The sequence below is a fragment of the Phasianus colchicus genome, chromosome 1, assembly GCF_987193195.1.
Source record: "Phasianus colchicus chromosome 1, bPhaCol1.hap1.1, whole genome shotgun sequence".
Classification (NCBI taxonomy): Eukaryota; Metazoa; Chordata; class Aves; order Galliformes; family Phasianidae; genus Phasianus; species Phasianus colchicus.
In genome coordinates, this window is record NC_143436.1 from 18,422 (window position 1) to 39,639 (window position 21,218).

The 21,218-nt window shown below is 48.8% G+C and overlaps 1 protein-coding gene across 1 annotated transcript; it reads left to right on the forward strand.

The window, feature by feature from the left end:
- The first annotated feature begins 7,935 nt into the window (after positions 1-7,935).
- LOC116235184 (rho GTPase-activating protein 32-like) lies at positions 7,936-17,171 on the forward strand. The gene is made up of 15 exons (XM_031603180.2): positions 7,936-8,088; positions 8,316-8,402; positions 9,066-9,143; positions 10,108-10,230; positions 10,768-10,845; positions 11,604-11,685; positions 12,367-12,510; positions 12,785-12,887; positions 13,145-13,277; positions 13,793-13,875; positions 14,228-14,335; positions 14,702-14,847; positions 15,343-15,544; positions 16,316-16,461; positions 16,650-17,171. The coding sequence occupies exons 3-15, from the start codon at positions 9,090-9,092 to the stop codon at positions 17,075-17,077; spliced, it is 1,830 nt and encodes a 609-aa protein (XP_031459040.2). The 5' UTR covers positions 7,936-8,088; positions 8,316-8,402; positions 9,066-9,089; the 3' UTR covers positions 17,078-17,171.
- The last annotated feature ends 4,047 nt before the right edge of the window (positions 17,172-21,218 follow it).

Sequence of the window (21,218 nt, forward strand, 5' to 3'; positions counted from 1 at the left end):
TAAAGCAATAGAACAGGTTGCCCAGAGATATGGTCGATGCACTGTCCCTTTCAAGATGAGGTTGGATCAGGCTCTGGGCAGCCTGATCTAGCTGTGGATGTCCCTGTTCATTGTGGGGGAGTTGGACTATATCATCACAAGTGGTATCAAGCAGTCCAGTTGGAATGATCCAAATTGCTCACAGAGCCTCTCTGTGCCAGTCCCAGTATTCAGCAGACCAGGTGCCTCACATCACCACATGTTTGGGTCTCACAGCTGCAGAGCTATTGAATGTGATGGGGGTGGGAGTTTGGTTATCATACAGATTAGGAAAGGAATGCATCCCCTGACAATTGGGATGGAGACATCAGGGGTGCTTCTTACTACAACGGTCTGGAAGACAGTCCTTTTTTATTAACACAAAGACAGATCTGCTATTCAAACAAAGAACTGCAGGATGCTGGGGTGGTCAGCTTCTATATGCTCTGAGAACAATGCTCTGGAATCCATTATTACTGACAAATTTGTAAGGGAGATACAGGAGAGAACCAGGCAAAACAGGAACAGAATACCTGTGGTTCAGTATGCTCAAGCAGTGCAGACCGTATTATGCTGAGTGAGGATGAAGCAAATGGCCACTGCAGTCTGGGAGTGTTCTTCAGGTCCTGGTCAATGCACCTCACTCCTTCACCAGGCAAGTAGCTTACTGGGCTGGGAGCACAGACCCCATGGAATGAGGTGAGCCCCTTGCAACCCCATTCAATACCTAAGCGAGCTTCCCACAGTCATAACAAACCTGCCTGCATACAAGCAATGCACGTACAAGGAGCTCATGATGTTTCATTACCTGCTCCACAGATTTCACAGTGCTTATACCACTGATTGGAGAAGCCCTAGTAATCCTTAAATTCCATCAAGCTGTAAAATGAGATCAGAAGAGACACAGAACATATATAGATACATAATGATGCACAGAGCACCCTTAAGCAACTCTGCAAGGGTGGAATTAATATATAGCACTGTTAATTACAGTTATTAAATAGGCTGGGATGAGGTTGAAGCAGACAAACCATGCTTGGAGCCCCAGGTTGCAGACTATGAGGTAAGAATCATGAAAGAGGGAACAGAGGCTCAACCAGAACAGCCTAAAAAGATTTGCAGACAGGATCTGGAGAATTCAGAACATGTTTATAGAAAAGGGCATTAGCTCTGAGCATTCCCAGAGCTGTAGCATTCAGTCAACCAACCAGCATTATCTTGGGGCTGATTGAAGCATTCTAGAGATGAGGGAGCAATGAAAGAACGAAATGTATATCAGTCTTCCCACCACCAGCTCAGAAGAAGGGAAATAATGCCTTTATCTCCCTTAGGGAGAAACTGAAGGGCATTTTAAGGACACACATAACAGATACAGCTGCTCTAATCCAATTCAGGATACGCAAAAAACAGCAGAGCTCACAACCCTGAAATAAAGAAGAAATCACTCACCCCTTCCTGAGGACCAGTACTCACCCACACTCCCTGGAAGGCACTCTGCAGGTAGAGATGGCTACCAGCCATCGTGGTTAAACGTGGTCAGGTTCCCTCCCCCCCAAAAAAGACAGCTCACAGCCCTGAAATAAAGAAGGGACTACTCACCCCATTTCAAAGACACTCATCTCACACAATAAAGAAAGCAATCAGCACGTACAGATGCTACCCTTATGGCTGCTGGACCTTAAATGTGGTCACAACCCCCCCCCAAAAAAAAAGGGGATCTCACAGCTGTGAAATAAAGAAGGAATCAATTATCCCCTTTCCAAGGACCAGAGCTCACCCCACACTCCACAGGAGTCAGGCTCCAAGGACAAATACTGCCCTTATGGCTGCCAGCCCTTAAATATGGTCAGGAACCTCCCCAACAAGGAGAGCTCACAGCCACAGAACAAAGGATCACTCACCCCATTGCAAGGACTAGAGCTCATCCCATGCTCCCAAGGAAGAGGTCTCCAAATAGAGATGTTACCCTTACAGCTGCCAGCCCTTCAATGTGGACAGGATACCCCCCCAAAAAAGAGGGCATTGCAGACCTGAGATAAAAAAAAGTAATCACTCACCCCATTCCAAGACCAATACTCACCCATGCTCTAAAGGAAGCAGTCCCCAGGTAGAGATGCTGTCCTTTAATGTGGTCAGGATCTCCCCCTCCTCAAAAAAAACAAAACAAAACAACAAACAAACAAACAACCCACAAACAGGGGGAGCTCACAGCCCTGATATAAAGAAGAGATCACTCATCCCCAGACTCCAAAAGGAGGCAGTCTCCAAGAAGAGATGCTGCCACAATCCCTTCCAGCCCTTAAATGTGGTCAGGGAGGGGTGGAGTCAGTCTCAGCCCCATCCCACAGGTGAACTGCTCCCACCAGTGCTTGCAGGGCTACACCCCTCACCAAGTGTTCAATCACTGTTTTAGGTTGTGACCTCACAGTTCGCATACAGCCATGAAACAACAAAAAAAGAACACATCATGCCATGGTCACTGTGCATCACCCCATGTCACGTTGTGGGTACTTTCAATGTCCCCCCACCCACCCCAATGTCCCAATGTTCCATCTCCACTCCCACCCCCATGTCCCCATGCCCACCTCTGTCACCTCTGTGCCCCCAGTGTCCCCATGACTTCCCCCCCATCCCCAGTGCCCCCACAGTTGCCTCCCCAATGTCCCCAAACCCACCCCATGACCTCATGCCCTCCTCCCAGAGCCTGCACCTCCCCAATGTTCATCCACCCAGTCCCCACATCCCCATGGTCCTTTCTGTGACTTCAGTGTCCCCACACCCACCTCCCCATCCCCAGTGCTCTCATGCCAATCTCCCGATTACCACGCTCACCCCCATGTCCCCACACCCACCTCTGTGCCCCTAATGTCCCCATGCCTTCCTCCCCATCCCCAGTGCCCCCCTGCCCACTCTATCTCCACACCCACTCCCAATGTCCCCATGGTCCCTTTGTGTCCCCAGTGTCCCCACACCCACAGCTACGCCTCCGAAGTGCCCAGGACCCCCTTCCTGTTCCCATTGCCCCCTGCCAACCCCCACCTGCAGGGCAGGGAGCACATCTTCAGGGCAGAGAATGATTCCCATCCTGGCACATGCTGCATCCTCATCATCGTCACTGACTGCAATGCTACCGACAGCAGCACTGTATGCACAGTTGAGGAGTGCGGCATCATGTGCTGCATCATTGGAGTACAGCCCACACTGCACCATGGGGCCATGCGGGGACCACTGTGTCCCTGACCCCCATCTCCACCCCACAGGTGGGGAACAACTTTCACAATACACACAGACAGAGCCTCTGTCACCTTTGTCACCATCCTTGACAGTTTCTGGCACCTGTGTGGGACATTATTTAGGGCCCTTTGGGGCAATTTGGCGTCCTTTGGGATCATTTGAAGCCATTATATGGGGCTGTTTGAGGCCATTTGGGGCCTTTGTTTGGGCAGATTTAGGGCATTTGGGGCCATTATTTGGGGACTTTTGAGGCATTTGGGGACATTTAGGACCATTATTTGGGGTATTTGGGGCCATTATTTGGGGCATCTGGAGCCATTTGGGGCCATTTGGGGCCCTGTGTGGGGCAGGAGCGGGATATAGGGATGTGTGTGGCAGGAGGGGATGTGGGAATGTGGGATTTGGGAGGGTATTGGGATTGGAGATGGGAATTGGACATGAAATTGGGATTGGGATTGGGGATGGGATGAAAGTGGATTGGGTGGGATTAGGGATGGATTGGGATGGGATTGGGGATTGGAACTGGAATTGTGATAGGACTGGGGGTGGGATGGGATAGGAATGGGATTGGGATTAGGGAAGGGGTTGGAGATGGAATGGGAATGTGGATGGGATGGGATTGGGATGGTATTGGGATTAGGATCGGGGAGGGGATTGGGATTGAGGATGGGACGGGATTAGGGTTGAGATTGGGGATGAAACTGGGCTGGGGGCCAGAGCCAGCAGGTGTGGACATGGGGGGATGGGGGAGTGTACAGCAGGGGATAGGGGGCAGGGAGGGATGGAGAGATGGGCGGACATTGTGGAATGACAGCAGGAGTGATGCTGGGTGATGACAGTGGAGGATGCTACTGGGGGGTGACAATGGGGTGACACCGTTGGGGTGATGCTGGGGGGTGATGCTGGGGGGTGATGTTGGGGGTACTAAGTCACAACTTGAAGCTCAGGTGCACATGATGCTGCCAAATGATGAAGAGGTGGAGCCAGGATCCACCCCTTCCCAGTCTTCATTTAAGGGCTGGCAGACTAGGTGTGGAGCTTTTGCTGTGGGTGTCTGCCTACCTAAGGCCTTCAAATGTGGAGCTGATTGGTTTCTTTTTTTGTCTGTGCCCATGAATGCTGTACTGGAGCTGACTTTCATTTGTTGCGATCCAGGGTTTGACTACTCTGATACATTTTTTGACTAGGAATCTATGTGGATTTTTATGAAGAACAAGGTCATTATGCAGCTTGTGAATGAATTTGTTCATGCCTGGTAATTGGTGTTCTTCTCTACATGGAGCTGCAATTGAAATGGACACTTGTGGTCTGATGTGTGGCCCTGTTGAGTGTGCTCAGATCAGCCAAGTTGGTAAGGCCTAGCTCTTGGTTGGTGAGTTGTGCCCAAGGTCAGACAGTTGACTCTTCTCAGCTTTGAGACATGTCTTCCAGTTGCACATTGTGTTGACGTCGTGAGCTCTACCCCTAACTGGGGATCCAAGTATTAACACAAGGAATGGTGTGGATATATGTTAGCCTTGAAGAATGGCTATGCAGTGCTAAGGGCTACACACACTTGTGACTGTTCTGACTGTGAGAAAATGGCATCTGCTGGGTGAGTGCTTTGCTGGGTGAGCATTACCCTGCTAAAAAGCTGTTGTCTTTCCAGACAGTCGTGTCCATGGGGATTGGAGGCTTTTTTAGCCTTCTGGCTCATTGCTGCTGCTGTGAGAGTGGAGGTGGTTTTTGTCCTGAGAGAACTACCAGCAGAAGGGATACTGAGTGCAGTCTTTGAGCCCTTTCATACAAACCAGCTATGTTATTTTGTGGTCTGTGACAGTGGTTTGGAGATAACCTAGAAGGCATTGCCCAAAGCAGAATGACTTGTGGGCACAGTGTCCAGCAGTGGAAGTGGCCAAAAGCTGAAGACAGCAGCGGTCTTGGGGGAAATCCCAAACTGTGAACAAAGGCCAGGAAGAAAAGAGCTTGTCACTGCGTTCACACGGTAAGGTTCTCCTTCCTGAATAGTTAACTCTCAGGTGGAGTGCGAGTCTTCTGTGGTGTGCCTACAGCTGTGTGATATGCTCTACAGGAAGCGCTGATGTTGTGTATTTAACCTTGTCTTTCATGTCTCATGTGCAGTCATATGGGAACTGCTGAATCGTGGCCTGAACCTCTGATTGACCACCTGAGGCGAGCAATGAGTCAGCCATGGGAGCACAGGTGAAGGTAATTCACCTGTGCTACCAGAAGGGGTGGAGCCTGTCTCCACTTCTCTTAGACCCCGTTTAAGAGCTGACTACCAGTGAGGAAGGATCTCTTTTGGAGATTGCTCCTCTTGGAGTCTTCTCAGAGAGCCCAGGACTCGGTGGTAAGCTTTCCATCCATTCTTCTTTAGTGTGATAACCTGTTCAGCCTAAATTTCCTGTATATTTCTTAATTATAGCATCTGTATATCCATTGATTATACAGCAGTATCTCATGTTGTTTTAAAGCAGCATCTTGGAGGCAACCTTGATTTCTCCAGCCCTGAGCTTTGTGGCACGGGAGCTCTCCCCCACGCTTCTCATCTATGCTTCTCCCTTTGACCATATCAAAGGCCTTGCAGAAGCCTGGGTAGGTGATGTCAGTTACTCTTCCTTTCCCCACCGATGCTGGAAATAGCGTGGAACGGGATGGGGGGACATCCCAGCCATAGGTTCCTACCTCAGCAGGACTAAACGACTGTTCTGATTCACGTATTTTAACTTGAGGGAATCTGACACTAATTAGAGAAATGAGGGGCTTGTTAAAAAAAAAAAAAAAAAGACTGTGGTGCATTTTGTGGTGCAAGATGTTCTCCGAACTGCTGTTAATAATGCCCAGGATGCTTCCTTTTTGATGGGGAGAGGTTTAGCAAAGGATTTTTTAAATGACAATAGTTTTTTTGTGTATTTCCTTTTCATCAACCTTTCATTCTACTTCTTGAAAAGTTATCTTTGGATTATAAAGTAATATTCATTACTGAGGAGAATACATACACACCCTGCACTTTTATCTGCACAAAGAATCTTCTAAACATCTCTGCACGTGTTTCTTTTTGGCACTGAGATGAAGCTATGTGGAACATAGACTTGGATGAATTTTCAGTCAGGTGCAGGGACGTGTAATGCTCGTCTGAGATATGCTGACAAGAACAGCAGTGGTAAATTAAGGGCTGCATCTTTTTTTTTTTTTTTTTTTTTTCCAGTCATAACCATCAAACCATAGAAGCATTACCCAGAAAAAATGAGTGTTTGTCATCTGGACTTCCTACAAATGACACAGGCAGTGGAATCGGCATCCGAAACATGCATAAGACCCCTGCAAAAGAATGGTGAGAGTTACCCTGGCACCATCCTTTATCAACCTCAGGTGTCTGTAAGCTCTTAAGCTGTGTCATAACTCTTCCTGTGGTGCTGACTCAGCTCTCCCTGTCTTTTGTGTAGGAGAGCTGGAGTTAACTCCTTCCTGTTTCCTGCCTATGTGCTCCCTGCTTTGCCCATGGCCCAATGAGCCTTTTATTCCTCGCATCCCGATTGGCTCGTGTGGATAAGGGCATCCGTTTATGTATGCTTGTTTTCTGCTGAGTGACAGCTCACAGCTGAGCTTGCCCTTAGCGAGACACACAATAGCTGGAGATGCACTTCTGTGTGTCACTAAAACATGAGCTTCGTGGCTGCCATGAGCAAAGAAACAGAGTTTGTGTGTTTTATTTCTGTGTTTGGCTGAGTGGTTAGCGCAGGGCAAGGAGGCTGACTGGGATGTGCTGCTTTCCAAATACTGTGCTGTTTGCGTGGCAGTGCTTCTGTGTTCAAAACTCTGTAACTTTGAGATGTAAACCCTTTGTTTAGATGACTTATGGCAGCAGGTTTCTTTCTCCCGCTGAACCCTTCCTGTGCGCTTCTGTACACAGCCATGGCCTTTGCCTCTTTCTTTCCTTCTTTCTTTGTTGTGTTTGACCCTATGCAAGCTGTGAATTGCCAGGGAACAGCTCAATGTGCTCTGGAGTTCTGGGGGGCAAACTCCCAAGAAACACTGTGCCGCTTCAAAGCCCCAAAGCTTGGAGAGATGGAAGATGCACAGCGCTCTGCTTGGTGCAGGGCGTGATGTGCTTTGCAAGGCGCTTTCCACTAAGACCTCAGATCTGTGCTCTAACTGCATCCAAAGCAACCCACTGCCCTGTGCTTGCTGTACCTGCCGCTGTCAGTGCTAGGAGTTGCTGTGTTTGCAAGGACGTTGTGTCAGCAGTGATACGTCAATGGGGTTGTTTTATGGAAAGGAAACAGCTGAATTGTGTAGCTCAAGACTAAGGTAGAGAAAAAGATAGTAGTTATGAATGTGTATATAGACATAGACATGTAGGACTCTAGTGTGGATTCTACATAGGCCCTGCACTGCAAGGTATGCTGTTGGGAAGACGTGTCCATCTGTCTGAGGGTAGGAAGGCCCTCCAGAGGAATGGCCTGAGGCCAGTTGTACAGGGCTCAACAAGAGCAAGCGTTGGGTGCTGCAACTTTGGTCATGACAACCCCATGCCAGCTTCTCCGGGATTTGGCTGAGATGGAATTATAACCGCCCACTGATTCTAGAATGTTGGGGTGGGGTGTTGGAATCTTCTGGTCTTGTGACGTGGTCTTGCTTCCCCACCTTGTCTGTCATGGTGCAGCAGCTTGGTGGCCCTTAGTGATGTCATAAGTGGCTAGAATGAGGGGAGGAGCAGTGCGTGCTGCGTCCCTTCATTGGAGCGCTTGAGCTCTGACTGAGTACGTTGCTTGTTGCACTTGTGCACCGACTGAGTACCTTCATTTTCACACCGTCTTGTGCAGCATCTTGTAGGTAAGCTGAGACAGTGTGAGATAGATGGGTGGGCAGTGAGATGTTGAGAACTGCTGGCTGGCAGAGCTCATCTTGTCCATCAGACATAATTTTCACCCAGTACATAGATTCCCAAGCGATCTATAAAGGTGGCATTTGTCCCATGGTTTTTCCTTTGTCATCTTTGCTAATTGTGCAAGTTCACTGACCTGTTCCTTCTCTCTCCTCTGCCTGCTCCCTTGGTGCAGCTTTCACTTGCGGAAGAACAGAGCAAAGTGACAAGAAAAGGCTGCGGGTTCAAGGAACTTGTCTACCTTGTTCTGATCTCTTGCCAGGTATGTGCCATGTTTTGTCCTCCACATGGTTCAGCAGCCTGTGTTGCACCGTGTTTAGTAACACAGCCTCATCCAGCCTTGATGGGACACTGGTCCTGTGTGGGTTTTTTCCACTTCCCCTCCAGCTCAGCCCTCAGAAGGATGCTGTCTGTGTGCTGTGACCAGCTAATCTTAAGGAAACCAATCCCTTAGGCAAAGAGTCCTAGCCCCAGTTTGTGCAGAGCTGCACAACATGACTCAGGGACACAAGCATGCGTGCTTTGGCTGTGTGAGTGTGCCCGACAGCTGTGGAGAGCACTGCAGAGATGCAAGCAGATGAAATCCATGTGCAAGGCTGCGGTAGGTGCCAGTGGTGAGGTTGCTGGGAGATGAGGGCTGGGGAGCAGATCCACCTCCAGCAATGATTCCTCTCTCTGCCCTGCTACTGTGCTGTCAGAGTGCCCTGGGCAAATGCATCTGCTGCTTTGCGCCAGAGTCCCCATCTGCTAGCAAAGGGATAGCCACTTGGTAAAATGCTGCGTAATAGGCTTTCACATTTGAATTGACTGAACAAAGTGGTTGCTCCTAGAACACCTGCTTATGCCAGAGGGTAGCCAAGTTCTCCAGCAGTCTCTCAGTACTGTGGTGTGTGAACAGAGGAAATACAAGTGTGTTTCTTTTCAGTTCCAGCTTGTTGTGCCTGCTGTGATGGGCAACACATGCAGCGAGATCAGCTGTGGGCGTGACGTGGCATGGAAGAAGGTAGAGTATGAAACTCTGATTGGCCTTTGTTCCCTGACTTGAGCCAGCAGAGTGAGCTGCAAATGTGCTCTCCTGCTTTTCAAGAGAGAGCGAATCCTTGCCGCTCTATTGGTGTCACTGAAAAGCTGCCTTAAAAGCTTTCTTTCCTTGCTACAGGCATCTAGATGGCTATGAAATCATAGTACCGACAGAATCAGATCCGGCGTAAAAAAGATGCAGGAGCATTTTCCCCATCCTGCCTGGATTTTGTCACCCAAAGACAAAGTGTTGTTCTCATCTTCACCAAGTTAAAGGAAGGTGGCACTTGTAGCGTGCCAAGGATTGGGTCAGTGGACCAGCTCCTGTGTCTAGTCCACAGCTGAGGTCCCCAGGCAATAGGTTACAAGAAGTGAGCAGACTCTTACGCTCCCCTTTGGCAAGACAATAGTGCAAGTGTGGCAAGTTTATAAAACTATCGGAGCCGTCTCGGTTGTGGTGTCCTCTTCCTATTTTTCCCTTGAAATAGCTGCAGAAACAACAAACATTGTATGCTCCTGTTTGGCCTCACTGTTGCTGTTGAACTGATCAAGAGAGCTTGCTTTCTGCTTGCAATCGCACCGTTTGCACTTTGTGAACGAGCTTTGGTTTCCCTCTTAACGGTCTCCTAGTATCTTAAACAATTGACCTTCCTGGACAAAGAGTGCAGGAAAGGATGGGGCGAAACGGGCAAGGCCACCTGTCCAGATCAGTGCCATTGCTGATTAGTCTGGGTAGAGAGAGATGCATCTTGGCATTGCCTGGCGAGTGCCTGCTGCACATCAGGAAGAGAAACAACTGTTATTAGACTTGCCGTTCCTTCTTATGTGCCCCTTATGATAAGGATCGAGTGCATTTCCTGCAGCTTTCTCTGCAGATGTGCTCCTCAGCCTGAAATCCTCCTCGTTTGTCCTCAGCTCCTCACTGTGGCCTGTGCTCTCTGTTTCAGACTGAGAACAAGGGGAAGCCCCTGCTGCTCCATGAGGAGTCATCTCTTAATATTCCAGCTATTGCTGCTGCTCATGTTATTAAGAGATATGTTGCCCAGGCACCGGATGAACTCTCCTTTGAGGTAAGCAAAGGTATTCCTTGTTGTCATGTGCAGAAGAGCATAAGGTGTGAATACATCAGGAATATTCTCAGACATCTTCAGAATGTTTTGTGAAGTGAAGCCCAGAAGATGCAGTTCCAGATTAGACTTGCACTGGGTTGGATGCAGGAAGGAGTTCAGCCATCTCTAAAATGCGGCTTTAGTTGGCATTTGAATCTTCTGATCAAACAGATGCTGCTCATATTGTAGCCTGGTCTCTGAGCAACAGCAGACCAGTGTATGGAGTGTGTAGATCTGTTCAGTATCTGTCCTGCTAACTTATGTCTGCAGATAACTGGAGCTCTTCCATCCCCTTTGTCAGAGAGCCTGCTGCTGTGTAACATAGTGACTCTTCTACCTCCAAGTTCAGTTGTACAAAGGCAAATGCCTTAAGAGCTGCACTGGTGCAATTTCTCTCAAGCTTAATGATATTTGGCAGTGCAGAAGAATGCAGTCATTTGAGCTGTGCTTTCCTCCCAGCCGTGCTGAAGCTGGGATTGACGTTGCAATCTCTTGCAGGTGGGAGACATTGTGTGCATTATTGCTATGCCACCAAAGGAGCTGACCCCCTGGTGGAGAGGCAAGCATGGCTTTCAGGTAGGCACAAGCATCAGACTTGAGAGCGCAACTTCAGTAAAGGCAGGAATCTCAGCTCAGAGCTGCTCTGCCTGCAGAGAATGGCTTATGCATGTAAACGGTTTCCCTGTATTGGTGTCAGAGGACTTTCCCTTTTGCTGTAGGCTTGGGCCAGTGCTGAAAGAGGAGGAAACTGCCTCCTCAATTAACTTAGAAGCAAGAGCCTTCACAACATGCATCAGGTCATGGCCACTGAACTGCACCTTCGGAAATACAGCAGCTAAGACACTGGTTTCAGTGTCTCAGAGCATCTGTGTTTGCACACAGGCAGAACATGAAGTTAGTGTCTGTTAGGAAGTTACTGGCTGTCAGCCGAGGTAGGGTAACAGACCTTTGGCATTCTTGTTGCTGCTGCTGGCTGCAGAATGCTGGGTAGCTCAGAGCTGGGGATTGCAGCTGCATCTCAGTCAGCAGAAATTTCATAGGCTGTGCTAACTCAGATAAAGCTGCATTATCATAATATGTAACTTCTATATGAAGTCTTTCTGTCCAGGTACGCTGGGATTTAGGAGTGCGTAGCATACTTGTCCTCTCCCTGCTCCGTATGCAGTTTTCTGGATCTTTTAGCTGCAAATGTTGAATAATTATTACTTTTAAGCAGGCCATTTTCTGTTGAATAGCTTTACGGAGCGTCCGGCAAGCACGTTCCGAGGTTTACCAGTTCAGGACTGAGAAATGCTGCATTCAGTATTGTACCTCTCTTTTTGTTCTCATTACAGGTTGGATTTTTCCCTAGCGAGTGTGTGGAGCTCATTGATGGAAAAATTCCAGAGTCTCTCATCAATTCAGTGCCAAAGCCAGGTATGGATGTTACATTTGATGGTGCAGGGAAGCAAAGTGGAGTCTTTTTTGGGGTGTCTTCCGTGTTTAATACCTCCTTTATCCATCCCATGTTATCCTCTGTGTTGATGATCCTTCATGCGTACCACGGGACATATGGCTGCTGTTTTGTAGGCAGTGAGATTGAGGGAGGGCAAAGGCAGTTCTCCAGCAAGTCAGTACGAGGCTGAGAACAGCCAGTGTGCCTGGTGGACAGATAGAGGTCTGGTTGTGCTAGTGATACACTTGATCAGAATGTGGCTTTTCAAGAGGATCCTTAATCCCCAAGTTGAGCAAGCTAAGCAAGAGGAGTGCATTAAGCTCCATTGGAATGTGCAGAGATTTATGACTGGACTTGGGGAAATGCTAGAATCCTCATAGAATGGCTTGGGATGGAAAGGAGCTCAAGGATCATCAAGCTCCAACCCCCTGCCTCAGGGTGGGCTGCCAGCATCCACATTTAATGCGGGACTAGACCAGGATGCCCCGGGCCCCATCCAATCTGGCCTTGGACTCCTCCAGAGCTGGGGAAAATCCTTTTTTGTATGTACTTGTTGGTAATGTTCTTCCCATTTTGACGTGCTCTGTAGAATTGTGTTGTGCTCAGCCTTGTCCAACTGAGCCAAAACTGAAATGAACTGGTTTCTTCATTTTGTTGTGCAGTGCCAAAGAAACGCGGCAAGCTGATCACCTTCCTTCGTTCCTTTGTGAAGACCCACCCAAAGAAGCCAAAAGAGCGGAAGGTGGAGAAGGAAAGGGTGTTTGGCTGTGACCTGGGAGAGCATCTTCTCCACTCAGGTCGTGATGGTAAGGGACTGTTCCTGAGATCTTCCTCTGCAGGGAATCTAAAGATGAAAGGGAGATGATATCTAGCAAGGGGCAGGCTGATGCCAGTGGAGAAATGGGTAATGGGAGTTGATGGCTGAAAGATAAAGTGAGGCTAATGCTCCTAAGAGACAAGCACATTTGTATTTGCTTAAACCATGCCTGGCTGGGCTTAGTGGATGGGACATGACAAGAGCACAGCCTGAACCAGGGCTTGAATAAGAAGCTCAACTAACCACTGGCACGTGTTCTTTAGTCCCCCAGGTCCTCCAGAGCTGTGCCGAATTCATTGAGCAGCACGGTGTGGTGCAGGGGATATACCGGCTGTCCGGCGTTGCGTCCAACATCCAGAGACTCCGGTAAGAGTGCTGCGACTGACACAGCTGTCAGTAGGGGCGTGTGCCTTGTTGTGGGCATTCAGAGGCCTGCGGGAAATGCCTTAGCAAAAAGAAAAGTTCTCCTTTTGGAAACATCCCATCCAGCATGGCTCATATGGCACTGGTGACCGAGTGTTTTCTCCTGTAAATCAGGAAGCCCTTCCCATTCTTGATTGCATTTGGTGTGGCTTTTTACTTGCTTTCCTCTTTCTCAACCATTTTTGTGTCCTTCTCTCCAGCCATGAATTTGAGTCTGAGCACATTCCTGAGCTAACCGTCCGCGACATTCACAGCGCGGGCTCCCTCTGCAAGATGTACTTCAGGGAGCTCCCAAACCCTCTGCTCACTGACCAGCTGTATGACAAGTTCTCGGTAAGCACAAGGCAACATCTTTCCCCTACATCTTCCCTGGGCCTCTTGGGAGATGGCTGCAGCAGTGCCCCAGCTCTGAGGCCCTTTTTCTGTTAGTCCCATGAGGTTTACTTTTGCATGTCTTTGCCATGTGTCATACTGATGCCACTTTTGGTGGTGCCAGAAGGTGGTTGTTTCCGTATTCATAATGCTTGCGAGAATGCCTGCGTGGTTTTTTTTTTTTTCTATTCCCCAACCATTTACAGAACAGGAATGGGATCAGTAGCAAAGTGTACTTGGAGATGAATGGCCACTGTGAGGAGCTGAGCTGCTCAACCAGGCTGTAAACCAGCCCAGTGCTTGGACTCCTTGGCCTTGGTGGCACCAGCTGCATGCTGCTATGTTCCCCAGATACCTCTTGGAAGGCATCAAATGTGCCTCAGTGCTGTCCAACAGTGCACTGTCCCCATAGTTCCTGACCCTGTGGCAGGTATCTAGGCTGATTTGTGACTCAATCCCTTTCTGCACTATTCCAGGATGCTATTGATGCCACTACAGATGAGGAGCGGCTGGTCAGAATGCAGGACGTCATCCAGCAGCTGCCCGCTCCTCACTACAGGTTAGTGCTGCCCTCAGTCTGCTGAGCTCAGCCCTGCTGCATTTCAGAGGGCGATTCCAGGCTTTGTCTCATGCTAGCAACATGATGCCTGTGCATGCTGAAGTGGTTTAAGCTACATGGGGTTAATTTATGGGGTCAGTTCCTGGGCACGGGGGCTGCACACTTGGTGCGGCTGATGGCTGCAGCTGTGCTGAGCTGGGGCTTGGTGCTGCAGTGTGGCACTTAGTCAAGTTGGATCTACTTCATCTTCAGTGACAGTAGCAATAACAACTAGCGTGTATAGAGGTTTGCTTTGTGAATTGCAGCACGGCATGCTTGTTGGTGCTGAACATTTGCCTCTCTTGTTTTCCAGGACACTGGAGTACTTGATGAGACACTTGGCTTGTCTGGCTGGGAACTGCTCTATCACAAACATGCACGCTAAGAACTTAGCCATTGTGTGGGCTCCAAACCTCTTAAGGTAAACTTCTTTTTCCGTTTCAACAGAACGCTTAGATCTGTTCTCCAGTAAAATAAAGCAATCCTCCCTTTTTCTCCATCAAATGTGCTCTTCTCCTGTAAAATCTGTAGTAAGTGGTTGACAGCAGAGGAGGAGCCTGGACTGTTCTCCAAACCCATAGGCACAATTTCTAGATGACCATTTCTGCTCTCTTGTTTAGATGGGACTGGTGTGTCCTTGATCAGCCAGGAGAACTTCTTCAGTGGCATCACCGATTGCCCACTGCGGAAGTCTCCAGTGCCCACTTTGACAGCTTTGGGCTACAGCAATTCAGACTTGGGGAAATGATCTTGGAGAAATGACTTCTAAAACTTGCCTTTTCTACAGATCACAGCAGAAAGAGTCTGCCTGTGCCAGCGGAACAGCTGCCTGCATGGAGCTGCAGATGCAGTCGGCTGTGGTGGAATTCATCATCAACCACGCAGACGTCCTCTTCTGCTCCAAATCCAGATCTGACATTGCAGATGGAGCAGGTGAGTGTCTTTCTCCATTAGCTTTATCTTGATCAGACACCTTGATCAAATGCAGGCCTTCTCCAAGATCTTTGAAATATGCTTTTACTATCGAGGGGACAGCAAGCTTCTGGGCTTCCATTAGAATATGGCATCCTGTTGCTGGATGCTGAGAATGTGCAAACCCAAACTTGACAAGAAGAAAACCGTCACAGTCATTATGGTGTTTTGCATGCAGGTGAAGCTTGATGAAAGTGTGGCAGCAAAGCTTTCTCAGTTCCCTGCCCCCATTTTCTAGGGATTTTGTTTGCCGGTTTCAATACAGTGAGCTGCTCATTAATTATGACTGTGTCCTTTGCCATAAACACGCCTCTGGCCACATGGTTATTTTGAGCTCCTCTTCTTCCAGTGTCTCAGATAAGCAAATCTGAGAAAAATACAACACCTCCCCCAGAACTGTGATAGCTGTGCTGCCGCTTTCTGATCCTCGCTCTTACTTGTGGCTTTCCCTTACAGGGCACAGTTCTCTCTCGGGGCCCAAGTCTGTATGGGTGTCTTCTCCTGCCACAGAGCTGCTCACTCTGGAGGAGGCACAGGCTCAGAGGCGAGGCCACAGCAGCTCTCCCGTCGTGACAGAGAGCAGGGACATAGAAGTGGAAGAAGGCCCTGCATCTTTACTGGGGAAATTTCACACAGTCATAGACTTTCCATCTGAAAGGTAAAGAGGACTTCCTTTTCCAGCACCTATCATCATTGTTTGGGTGGGTTTTTGTGGTTTTTTGTTGTTTTTTTTCCCCATTATTTCTAGTGCCAAACCTGCTGAAACTCAATTAAACTAATGGTTGCAGTGAATCTCCACTCCCTTTGGACTGTGAGATTGAACTAACATCCAGTTGCCCGAAGGGCTCAGTTTAGCCACACAAGGCTGGCATTCCTTCCTTGCTGGGCAGGCAGTCCTTAGATGTAGAAAGCCACGCTGACATCTATCCTGGCCGTGCCGGCTGTACCTGGAAACGTTGGAGTTTTCTGGATTTCAAGTGCCTGAAACCAATCCCGGTTCTCCTCAAAGCAGAGCTGTTGGTCAGACTTGCTGGCACTAGAAACTAAACATGGCAGTGAGATGGGCCGATGAGCTGTCAATGTCAGAGTCAGAGATGCTTTTGAACTTCCTTTATGGCTGCACAGTTGCAACTGCCAGCTCAATAAAAGCCATCCCTTAGATGCTGTCCTGTACAGCTGTGGAGCCTTTGCTCACATGCTCTGCATCTTGCTTGACATAGTTTAGGGGAATTTAGACAGCAAGACTTCAGGGCTGAGCTATGGGAATGGAACCATCCTCAACTGTTTGAAACGAGCAAGTTTCTAAGTTGTGTTTCAGCAAAAACGAGGCAGTGCTAGGAACAAGCAACTGTTGGCAAGAGCTCAGTGCAGCTCTTGCATCACCCTACACAATGCACGACGCAAACCATTCCCTGCTTTCTCTCTCCAGACAAAATCCACCCAGCAAGATGAAGGAATCACCAGCTGGATGCTGGTGTTCCTGCTTCAGCCTGGGGCAACCATCCTGTGTGGCCAAACATCAACTACAGTGCAGTCTCAGGGAGCCCTCAGAAACAGAAGTCATAGTCCTGGCAGGTAAGGGTGCAAATCCAGCATTCAAAACCCTGCTTTTCAGCAACATAGAATCCATGCTGTCAGTAGGCTTGTATCTCCTTCTAGTGTTCCAGCCCATACTTAAAACCTTCAGTTCACTCCTGATCAAGAACCACTTTCATAATTCAGCTTGTGAAAGTTTGACACTAACCCCTGCGTATCCTTCCTAGGTGAATCAAGCCCTTGTCAACCCAGAAAAGCCAGAGCAAGTAGCAATGATGGGCTGTGTGCTTCCATCAATGGAGAGCTCTTAGGAAGCACAAATCGCTGCAGTTCAGATGACAGCCTTCTGCATAACAACAGTGACGGACACAAGGAGCTCATCCAAGTTCAAGCCCTCATTTCTCCTGGCTCTGATGAAGATGCTGACCTGAGCCTGCCAGACACCACAGTCACCAGCCTGGACTGTGACCCAGTGCCTCTGCAGTGCAGCCCAGCCCAAGCACAGTCTGAGTGCCCCGACAGCAGCACCTCCACGCAGGAGCAGGTCAGCATCAGCGAGGATAAGCAGAGCCTCTTGGAGGGGGACTTAGAATCAGGCGTCCAGCCCCAGGCACCGGACAGTAGCACTGAGAGCTCTGAGCCACTCTCTCCGTGATCTTTCCATCCAAGAGAGGATGATTCCCATCTTTACCTGGACCTCTCATGCCCTCCTGTCTTTCACATAATAATAAAAGCACACTCGTGCTCACTCAACACCTTGACTGCCTGTGGAGTCTTCATTCACAGGGATTGGGATGAATGCAACAAACAGCAAGGCATCTCAGCTTGCAATGTGCGGCTGTGGGGTGCATGAAGCAGAGCTCCAGGCTTGTTCCCATTTTGTCTGGCTTTGGGATGCCTGCAGCTACCATTTGGTACGGTAGCAAATACTCTCTAGCATCCTGGATGCTGCTCATGATAATCCCAAGCTTCCTGGCTGTGGCTTTGTGATGCTTTTCAGGGCTTTTTGATGCCTTGGCTGCTACCTAACACCTCTCTCTTGCTGTGTCCTTTCCTGGCTCCCACCTATGAGCTGGCTGTGCAAATCATCTGCACACCTGTCATCATCACCCTGCGGCAGGAGGAGCTCACACTGACCAATGTCAGACAGTTCTGCTTGGTCTGCAGCTCAGTGACTCTTGCAGAAGAATCAAGCAGCAAAACCTTTTGCTCATCCTGCAGCACACAAATGCTACAAAATCAGAAACAACCTGGGAAGCTCTGGGTCTGCAAGACTTCAGGGACATGCACCGACTGGGTTTGATGGTTCCCTCCCATCTTTGATTCCCCTCTACCCAGCTGCCCTGTGTTTCAGAGCATCGTGAGAGCCACGCTGGGATCTCTTCCCTTTCCTCTCCTGTAGCTAGGCACGCAACCGCACCTACTTCTCTGACAGACCTGCTGATCCCACACATGCCATCGGGATGCTCTGGCACAGGACGTGCCTCTAACCCAAAGCTCCTTCCCCCTCTGAAGAAAAAGCAAACCAACTGCACTGCCACCAGCACAACCCCGCAGCAGACAGCAGGGAATGCAAACACCTTCACTCCCATTCTGTGTGCACATGGATAGGCGAAAGGATGGGGTTTCAGGTCGACCTCTGTTGAGGTGAGTGAGGGCTCACCGTGTTGCTCCGTGGTAGATTTGTTCATGTTCAGTGCTAACAGGAAACTCACACAACACTGAAGGCCTTGCAAACATCTGCCAGGTGATGTCAGTTGCTCTTCCTTTTCCCACTGATGCTGTCGCTCCATTGTAGAAGGCCACCAAACTGACCAGGCTCTTGTCTCCATTTCTGCATTTCCTTCTTGTTGCCATATTTTCCCCAAAGCAAAAGAATTTGGAGGTAACCACCTACAGTTATGTGAGTGATTTCAGTGTCTATTTCTGATCATGGCAATAACTTCAGAGGTCACACTTAATGTACAGTGCCTGTTTTAATTCTGATCAAAGTTGTAGTTGCAGCTGATTTCCCAAGGCTGCAGTATATGGTGGTGACACAGCCTTGGGCTTCTGCATTTGTGCTAATCCCACGTTTCCTTTCTCTGTCCTGCAGGTCAGCTCATGCTGGAAGCAGATGGTATCCCAGTATGAATGAAGGTCAGTGCAGGAGCAGCTGCTGATGGGAGGAAGGAAGTCCATGCTAATGAGCTCTGAAGCATCTGCAGGTATGGTACCAGAGGAGGCAGCAGTGATGTCAGAGGGCTCCCCAGCAGGAAGCTGTCTCATCCAAATGCTTGCTGAGTGTTTGGAAGCCCAAACCCTTCCAGCCTCCATGCTGAAGGCAGCCCAGAGGCAACATCTCCTTGGTCTGATTGTGTGGTGCCTGAGCAAGAGGGTGATCTGAGCTGGATGCAAAAGAGTCATCTTAATTTCTCTGTTATTTTACTTCAGATCACCCCACTGGGTGACCATTCTGTTGCTTTCTTAAAATCTGGATCTAGGAGGTGACCCCTCCCTTTTGCTTATGATGAAAGCACAGAAGTGCTACGGGCACACTAACCAAGGTTGCAATCATTGCTGGAGTAGGAGCGTTTGTCCCACAGCTGGTGAGCAGAGCTGGTGCTCTGGTGAGTGTGCTGCACATGGAGACAAAGCTTTGGGCCTCCTTGGAACAGATCACCCTGTGAGAACCCATCAGAAGCACCGCTGCGGCGTGTGCGTGAGCTGGGCACAGCTCAGGCTGACCAGAACATACAGGTGAGCTGGGTTTGGTGCTGGGAAGAGCATTCAATGCCTTAGGTGTATCTTAGTGAGAAAGGTTGGCATTAGCTGCCAAAAATCTTTTCTCCTCAACTGCAAAAGGACAGCGTGGCTCAGACTCCTTAACCTGCTGGAGCAGGGTGGTAGCAAAGAGTGGGCACTGCCCTCCTGCAAGCTTTGCTTGGTTATGGTTGCCAGGTCTCTAATACCCTGGATTTCTTCTGAGAAGTTTGTTCTAGCTGCTTGGAGTAGTGAAGTGTGGGGAAGAAGTGGTGATCAAGAACAAAGACTGCATGACAATTTTGGATGAATTTAACTGTGGTATCCGAAGACAGTTTCCGTCAGAATTATCCCAGCACTGTGCAGGTGTCTCAGCTGAACCCCCTGAGCTGATGTCTGAGAGCACCTGCCTCCTCCAGCTGAGCCATAGGAAAACTAACTGTGCCCAGTAATTATAATTTTTGCAAACATTGTGAATATGCTCCCAAATGTTTCCTTTAGTGATTAGTAATGTCTCAGCACTCTGATATCCTATCTCTGGCACAACCTGGAACCTCTCTGCAAACCTTGGCTGCCTGTTCCCACCAACGTTTCTTCCTTTCTCTCTTTAGAACAGTGTGGTGCAGTTCCCTGTGTTTGTGAGCAACAACCAGCAGGCTGCCAGAGATCCAACAGCGCCTTTCAGTGCACAGGGGGACACAATGGGGATGGACGTCCTTTCCTTACTGCCATGCAGAAGGGAGTTTCTGCAGTCCTCAGTCACGAAGTATGAAAGAATCAATTTTGAATGTTACTTCTGAGCGGGCGCAGTGCTGTAGAGATGACAGGTAAGCATTCCTTTTGGGGTGCAGGAAGGAGCAGTGAGAAGTGACTTATTGGTTTGTGTTTTGGCTGTCAAAGAGAAGTTATATTTTTGGGAGCAGAAATAAGCTAAGATGGAAAACAGGAGAGAGAAGGCTAATACCTGGATAGTGGGCAGAGCTTTGGTGACTGCAACCATTTGCAGTAGAAGTTTTGCTGTTTTGCACAGTGGGGTTCAGAATGGCAGCTGATGATGAATGGGAACTGCTCGAAGGACAGACTTCCATGGTTAGCTGGGGGCATTGAGCTGCTTTAGAATGCAGTCTCTGCTCTTACTGAGCCAACAGAGACTCTCAGTGGGAATTCTGAGAACAATAGGCCAAGCAATCATCTCAAGCCATCATCTTCTTCCATTAGGAGGAAGTTTTTCACACAGAGGGTGGTGACACACTGGAACAGGTTGCCCAAGGAAGTTGTGGATGCCCCATCCCTGGAGGCATTCAAGGCCAGGCTGGATGTGGCTCTGGGCAGCCTGGTCTGGTGGTTGGTGTAAACAGTTACGGACCTCAAAGTTAAGAGGAAAGAAGGTGCTGTGGAACCTGCCCTGGTGAGCTGCTTCCCTTATCCATCACATTGAGTTTGCTTAGGGTTTGCTTAGTGTTTTCTTTCTCTGTAGAGGGGAAAAGAGTTGAAGGCTACGAAGTCCAAAGCAAGAATGTGTAACCCCTTGTTTTTCCATTAACTACTTACTGGTCTTCTGTATGCCCCACTGGAAATATTCCCTGAGAGGCTTCCTAGCCAAATTTCCTTTGTTTTTTTTTCTGCTATCTGCTTCTGTGGTACCCGTGTTTCTGCAATTTTGCTATTGACAAAATGAATTTATCTTTTTTTCTTGCTATAAAGCAAGAAAAAAAGACAAAAAGATAAGAGAGTGGAAATGAAGAAGGCTTCTCTGAGAGCTGCTGCTGCATGTGCAGAGGTGAGTCCTTGGCAGTTATGGGGCAGCACTGTGAGTGCCACCCAACTCATTGCTCCATGTTTCATTGCAGTCAATAAACAATCACAATTATGGACTCACAAAGAGTGCACGGCCTGATTTGTCCAGCAGCACTCAGAAGCTGCACCATCACCTCATTATTCATCTCGTGGTGCTGGGTCAGAACTCCCACAGCTCAATCTGTGAATGCTGCAGTCTATCAAAGCAATAGGTGCACCAATCCTCTGCATTGCCCACAAATGCACTGTCTGCAAAG

Excerpts from the sequence above, each read along its gene's own strand:
- LOC116235184 (XM_031603180.2), top strand. The coding sequence starts at position 9,090 with ATGGGCAACACATGCAGCGAGATCAGCTGTGGGCGTGACGTGGCATGG. Across the intron at positions 10,231-10,767 it reads CGGATGAACTCTCCTTTGAG|GTGGGAGACATTGTGTGCAT; the intron begins GTAAGCAAAGGT and ends AATCTCTTGCAG. Across the intron at positions 12,511-12,784 it reads TCTCCACTCAGGTCGTGATG|TCCCCCAGGTCCTCCAGAGC; the intron begins GTAAGGGACTGT and ends CGTGTTCTTTAG.